The sequence below is a fragment of the Zonotrichia leucophrys genome, chromosome 4 (genome assembly GCF_028769735.1).
Source record: "Zonotrichia leucophrys gambelii isolate GWCS_2022_RI chromosome 4, RI_Zleu_2.0, whole genome shotgun sequence".
Taxonomy (NCBI): domain Eukaryota; kingdom Metazoa; phylum Chordata; class Aves; order Passeriformes; family Passerellidae; genus Zonotrichia; species Zonotrichia leucophrys.
The window spans coordinates 21,535,690-21,541,689 of NC_088173.1; the positions used below are offsets into that span (position 1 = coordinate 21,535,690).

The 6,000-nt window shown below is 36.8% G+C and overlaps 1 protein-coding gene across 2 annotated transcripts in view; it reads left to right on the top strand.

Annotated features, from left to right (window-relative positions):
* The window catches only part of FSTL5 (follistatin like 5), a 272,462-nt gene extending 268,974 nt beyond the window's left edge, over positions 1 to 3,488 (top strand). For both annotated transcript variants that reach the window (XM_064710753.1, XM_064710754.1), the window contains one exon: positions 1,076 to 3,488. In XM_064710753.1, coding sequence (XP_064566823.1) covers positions 1,076 to 1,778 — 703 coding nt within the window. In that variant the 3' untranslated portion in view covers positions 1,779 to 3,488. The remainder of the gene's footprint in view (positions 1 to 1,075) is intronic.
* The last annotated feature ends 2,512 nt before the right edge of the window (positions 3,489 to 6,000 follow it).

Sequence of the window (6,000 nt, forward strand, 5' to 3'; positions counted from 1 at the left end):
TATGCTGAGGAACTGCCTGAACAATGTCCTGAAACGTTTTTTGCCTGTTTCTTTGGCAGTTCACTGATTAGTAAGTACACTGGGATTACAAGTATAGTGTGAAAATTTTGTGTTATTGTCAACTCAATTGTTGGAACATTCTGGCTGTCATATGGCTTTATATTGAAAGGATGTGAAAGGTATTTTTAGATTAGATTTATCATCATGCAGCCTCATTTTTAGGATCAAAGATTCAGAGGAAAGTGCCAAGAAATGTGCCAAAAGAAAACAGCTGTTTGGGGAAAGTGCTGTGTAAGCTACTTAGATAAGTAAAGCTAATATACTTTCAGATCACTCCATAATATTTAGAAGTATCTTTTTTGCATATATATATAGTCAGTTGATTGTGCAGTCAGAACATATACGTTACCATTAAAGAATAGTGATATAGTTTATATTAAAATGTTACAATCAATCAGCTCTAGGATTTTAAAATGTAACCATATTATTCATGTTCAGTGAAAGTTTCTTGATGTATGGAAGAGCATAAAGGATCATTGAAATTGTAAGAAATATGGTGTTTGGGTAATTAGCAGGCATAAACCTAAATCCTTTTATGATATTCATTTCTATTGAATTAAAATAAGGAAGATTCAGATAATGATCTGAATAACAATGAGCGCTGGGTTAAGCTGGTGTTCCCAAGTAAGTCGAAGAGCTCTATGAACTGAATTCAAATATGTAGGATGTGGTATCTATTGATACTTAATCTTTTTCTCCTTCCTGGCTTTTGTAAAAGTTAGACATGAATAGATATAGAAAGTAATGGTTTACTTTTCCCCTTGTGTCAGTAGGAAAAAAGAACTTTCCCATTAATCAAATAAATGGGTTTTAGGCATTTTTTTAATACATTCTAAATTACAACACTAAAAATAAAATATTATGAACTCCTTAATATCTGAAATATCTGAAGCTGAGATGTATAGCAATACACTGCTGCACATATTATCGCCTTTGCTATGGTGGCTTTCCCCACTCATTATTATGCATTATGCACCCAGTAGCTCTGACTTTGGTTTTGTGCTTTTCCTTTCAGGTTTGGATATATTCTTCATAAGGACGAGCCCATGCTCCAGAAAATTGATCTAGAAACGATGTCATACATCAAGACCGTTAGTTTAAAGGATTATAATTGCATTCCCGAGTCACTGGCTTACACACATCTTGGAGGATATCTTTTTATCTGCTGCAAGCCCGACACCACCGGGGCTGTCCTGCCGCAGCTCATCGTGGACAGCGTTACCGACTCCGTGATCGGATACAACGGCGACGTGACGGGCACGCCGCACGTCTCTCCAGATGGACACTACCTGCTCAGCATTGACGATGCTAAAGGCCTCCTCAGGATCCAGTCCATAACAGTGAGAGGGGAAATACAGGATGCGTTTGACATTCACACCAATTTGCACATATCTGATGTAGCTTTTCAGCCATCCTTCACTGAAGCTCATCAATACAATGTCTACTGCAGCTCCAGCACACAAACTGATGTTCTCTTCATGGAGCTCTCTTCTGGCAAGGTGAAGATGGTGAAGAGTCTGAAGGAACCCATGAAGGCAGGTGAATGGCCTTGGAACAGTAAGAACCGTCTCATAAAAGACAGTGGCCTTTTTGGTCAGTATCTCATGACCCCTTCCAAGGAATCTCTGTTTATCCTGGATGGACGGCTCAATAAATTAAATTGTGAAATCACCGAAGTTGAGAGAGGCAACACAGTAGTTTGGGTTGGAGAAGCGTAAGAATCTGTGTTAGATATTTACTGAGTTCATAGTTTTACAGTACATTGCACTTAAATTACACCATTCTTCAAATTTACACAATTTTAATTTAAAATTGTTAGGCCCTTCTATACCTGTTATTTCTTTGACATGTACACAATTTGAATCAGCTTCCACATAAAGTGACTAAAAAAATGATGGCTAATAGTACTCCTTATTAATTATCAGCTGAGATTGTGTTGTTTGAAATAACTAAATATTGAAATTGATGATAAGTATAATAAATTAGTGTAAAAAAAGAGAAAAAAATCAAAAAAGCTTCAGGAAGTTTAATATGATACTTTGCATTTGTAAATGGAAGACTTAAATATTATTCAAATTTTGGGGTTTTTTTGCTTCAGACACAGAACAAGAGCTGTTGTACAACAGCCTTTGACTCCTTAAGCTGAAATGTTATATCCTGTCCAGTCCATTCTTAAATCTTTTTGTGCCTTGAAGCGAAAGTCTCACAAGAAAGACAAACATAGAAATTATAAAATTTATTTCCACTGTGGCTACAGGATTGCTTGTCCTTGGAAAGAAAGTTCTGCTATCAAATTCCAGGTGACAAGTTGTGCAACATACATGGACAGGAAAAAAAGAAAAAGAAAAATTGTATTTGCAGTGTTTTCTGATCACTGCATTTTGGAGTTTATTTTTATGGTGTCTTAGTTGAGAAAGCTGCTTGCAGAAGCTTTACCTTTTTTTAGAAAATATAGATGCTAGGTTTTTCAGCTGTCACAGGGTGTCGTCAGCAAGGAGTTTCAAGCCTACTGAAAAGAAATATTGCACATCCTTTCAGAATATACATTCTTAAAACCTGGCATCACAAAGCTTCACTTATATCATTGAGGAAACTGTTAATTAAACATAGATAAAATGCATTTTAAGAAAATGAGAATTCAAAGAACTGAAGTCTACAACCAGTAGATGACATTTTTGCTTATTCATTGTACCATTGATTCCTATTTGTTAAACCATTTGGTTAGCTCTACAGATTTTCTAGTTCTTGGATCCAACTGGATTAGTGCAAAAAAAAAAAGGACAAAAACAAACAACAAAAACTTTGTATTTTTTATAGTTTGTTTACTTAGTATTCTAATATAACACTGGTTAAACATGTAAATGGGAAAAATAAGATTCCCAGAAGTAGAATAAGAAGTCAATAGAAAGCCAGCAGTGAACATCTATCCAGACTCAGAGCAATGACTTAGAAGTTTAAGAGTATTTTTATTTTTATTATGTTTTTGCTAAAGAATGCTTATAAGCTCTTAAAATGACCTCCATTTACTGAAGGCAATCAGAAAAAAAATATCTTTTTTTAAACAAAGTTTTACTGCAATTTAGATTGTGTAAAATTGCTTTGAAATCTGGACTTTTCTAGCATTGTAATCTTGTGTGCATTGAGCATTCTGCCCTGTGTGGTACAGTAGATCTCTCTTTAGCTTGAGCGAACCTCCTGGTAAGTAGCTTTAACTGAGATAAAAATTTGCTTACATTTCTAGCTACTGAATCTATTTTCCTTTTTAAGAACTCCTCTCCATTGTGAACAAACAATAATCATGTAAACTGTCTGTTACTCAATTGCAGTAGTCTGTCTCATGCAGTTTTTGTTCTGTAATTTATACCATGTGAATGTTCTGTATGTAGAAAATGCTTGATAAAAGGAGAATAAACCCCATAAATTTTAAACAGTCCTGACTTTGGTGAATCATCCAATCAGCCAGTGAGCTGGCAAGTAAAACTGACTATTCAAAGCACCTATTATTTTAAATAGATGTATGAAAATAGATGTATTTATATATATGCAAAATAATATGTAGTGTGGAAAGAAAATTTTTTAGAAAAGCTTAAGTAAATGTAGAAGTTTCCTTTGTCTGCTACAAAGGAAAGCTCATCTTCTACGACAGTCTCATTATTAGCACATCTAAAGCACAAGTATAGGCTGAGTGGGTAATGGGTTGAGGCAAGCCTTCGGGAGAAAAACTTGGGAGTGTTTTTGGATGAAATGCCCAATATGACTTAGCAGTGTGCGTTTGCAACCCAGAAAGCCAACTCCATCCTGGTCTGCATCAAGTGAGACATGGCCAGCAGGTTCAGTGACGTGATTGTTATTTGCCTTCAATAATTCTACTTCTTTTTTGACAATATTGTCCAGACTGTGTGTGTAAACAATGGCCACAACTTCTCACTGCTGTTTTCTCAGTGAAGTTAAACAAATATTAGATCACCATGGTTGCTTTCATAGCTCTTATAGTTGAAGTTCAACTTTCTCAAATTCAGGTGGCCTGACTGAAAGCTTTAATCTGAATGAAGGGAAGAGCTGGAACCTGTTTCCATTTTTTGCTAGCAGCTCTATGAGGAAAGCTGATGTAAGGAGGCTTTTTCAACCCAGAGAGGCAACATCTCCAGGAAGGCCTAACAGTAGCCTGCCAGTACCCATGAGAGGTTATAGCAGAGACAGGGTTCAATTCTTCACAGCTGTGCAAGACAGCAGCATAGATTAAATCAAGAGTTTCAGGCTGGATGTAAGGAAGAGCTGTGATGACAGTCAAGCATGGGAGCAGGTTTGGAGAGACTATGCAGTCTCCATCCTAGGAGTTTATTAACACCTGTCTGGATTATGCCCATCTGACTTTTAGTGCAACTGGCTGTGACTAGCAGTGTTGGACTAGAGACCTGCCAAGTGCCCTTCAAACCTCAGTTGTCCTGTGATTCTATCATTACAACCTGAGGATGGAGACATAATTTGTTTTATTTGTGTAAATTTCTGATTGAGTTTAATGTGAAACCTGCATGTGTTATGGTTGGGCTAAAGTATGGCCTAAGCAAAACTCAAAAAACAGTATCTTTTGTCACTTGAAATCCTTAGCTCGGAACATTTCACTTTAAATCAAGAGCATTCTCATTTACAATCTGAAACATGCTTCTTGGATTCCAGGAAATCCTAAGCTGATTGTAGAACTTGCACAGGATGAACTATGCAGAGGTAAGCGCTCCTTTTGATGTATCTGAAAAATAGCTATGGCAGTGGGAAGGAGGACTTGAGAAAACCATTGTAGATAAGATCTGAGTTTCCAAATGTAAACACAACCACTTAAGTGTATCCTTAGTCAAGATTTTCTAGTAAAGCTTTTCTAGGCATTTATACTATGGTGTAGTAGTGGAATAAAATGATCTGTTAACTTACTAATCAGTTTTAGACAGGAGAGCTCTTGTCATAACTAAGGTTGTGTCTTCAAAAGAATCACCATAACACAGGCCAAGTTCTGTTCACTTTTCATCAGTTTGTCCTTTGCATTTTGGTCTTCATTTTAAGCAGTTCCTAAAGAATGCTGCTGATAAATTTGTTTTGAGGTTAGCAGCTAAGATGCAGAACACAAGAATTTTTAAAAAGACATATTTAAGCATTATTTAGCTGTAATGATCCAGAAGTATAACTTATTTTTTTTTTGTGAATACTGTTGTTAAATGAGAAAAAAACTTAGTAACAACTTTGTATCTAAAAGTCCTAATTTTAGCCGAGTTCAGAAAGTGACAAGATAGAGGATATGAGGTGAGAGAGTGAAAAAAGTCATCCAGCACATACATACACTAATTAGAGTGATGTGAGATGGAGCCCAGCAGTTGAGAACCTTTGCACTTGCACCACACTGACGCTGCTTCACTGTGACCAGTCTCCCCACAATGGAGGAAGACTTGGAGGAGAAGGGCAAAAATAATGAGCTCAGGGAAGAATATCAGGAGTTACCAATTATTGTAAAGAAAGCTGCATTTTTTAGGGGGACTGAAAAGTAAACTTTGGCTTAGATACACAACTGTACCATGAGTCATCAGGTTGTATAAACAGCTTTTCCTGAGAAAATTAGTGGGAGACTACTGTTCTGGGCTAGCCAGAGCAGCATGGGGGCAGAAAGTGTGTGTGTGACTCAACCTGAGGTTGAGTTTGAAAACTGGCCAGCTACTAAAATGAACTTTGAAGAGAGCAATGGGCTTGACCTGGTTCATCTCTTGTACTCCTTTCTGGTGCCTTGACACACGCAGCACCACGGTGATGAGAATACAGGGACTGGTAATGGGAACCATGTTTGCATGGCGATTCAGCTGCCTATTGCAATAGCTGCATTGTACTTCTGGTGTGATTTCAGTGTGCTGCTGTAATACTCTAGGAAATCAAAATGTCATAAAACAACAATTATATAAA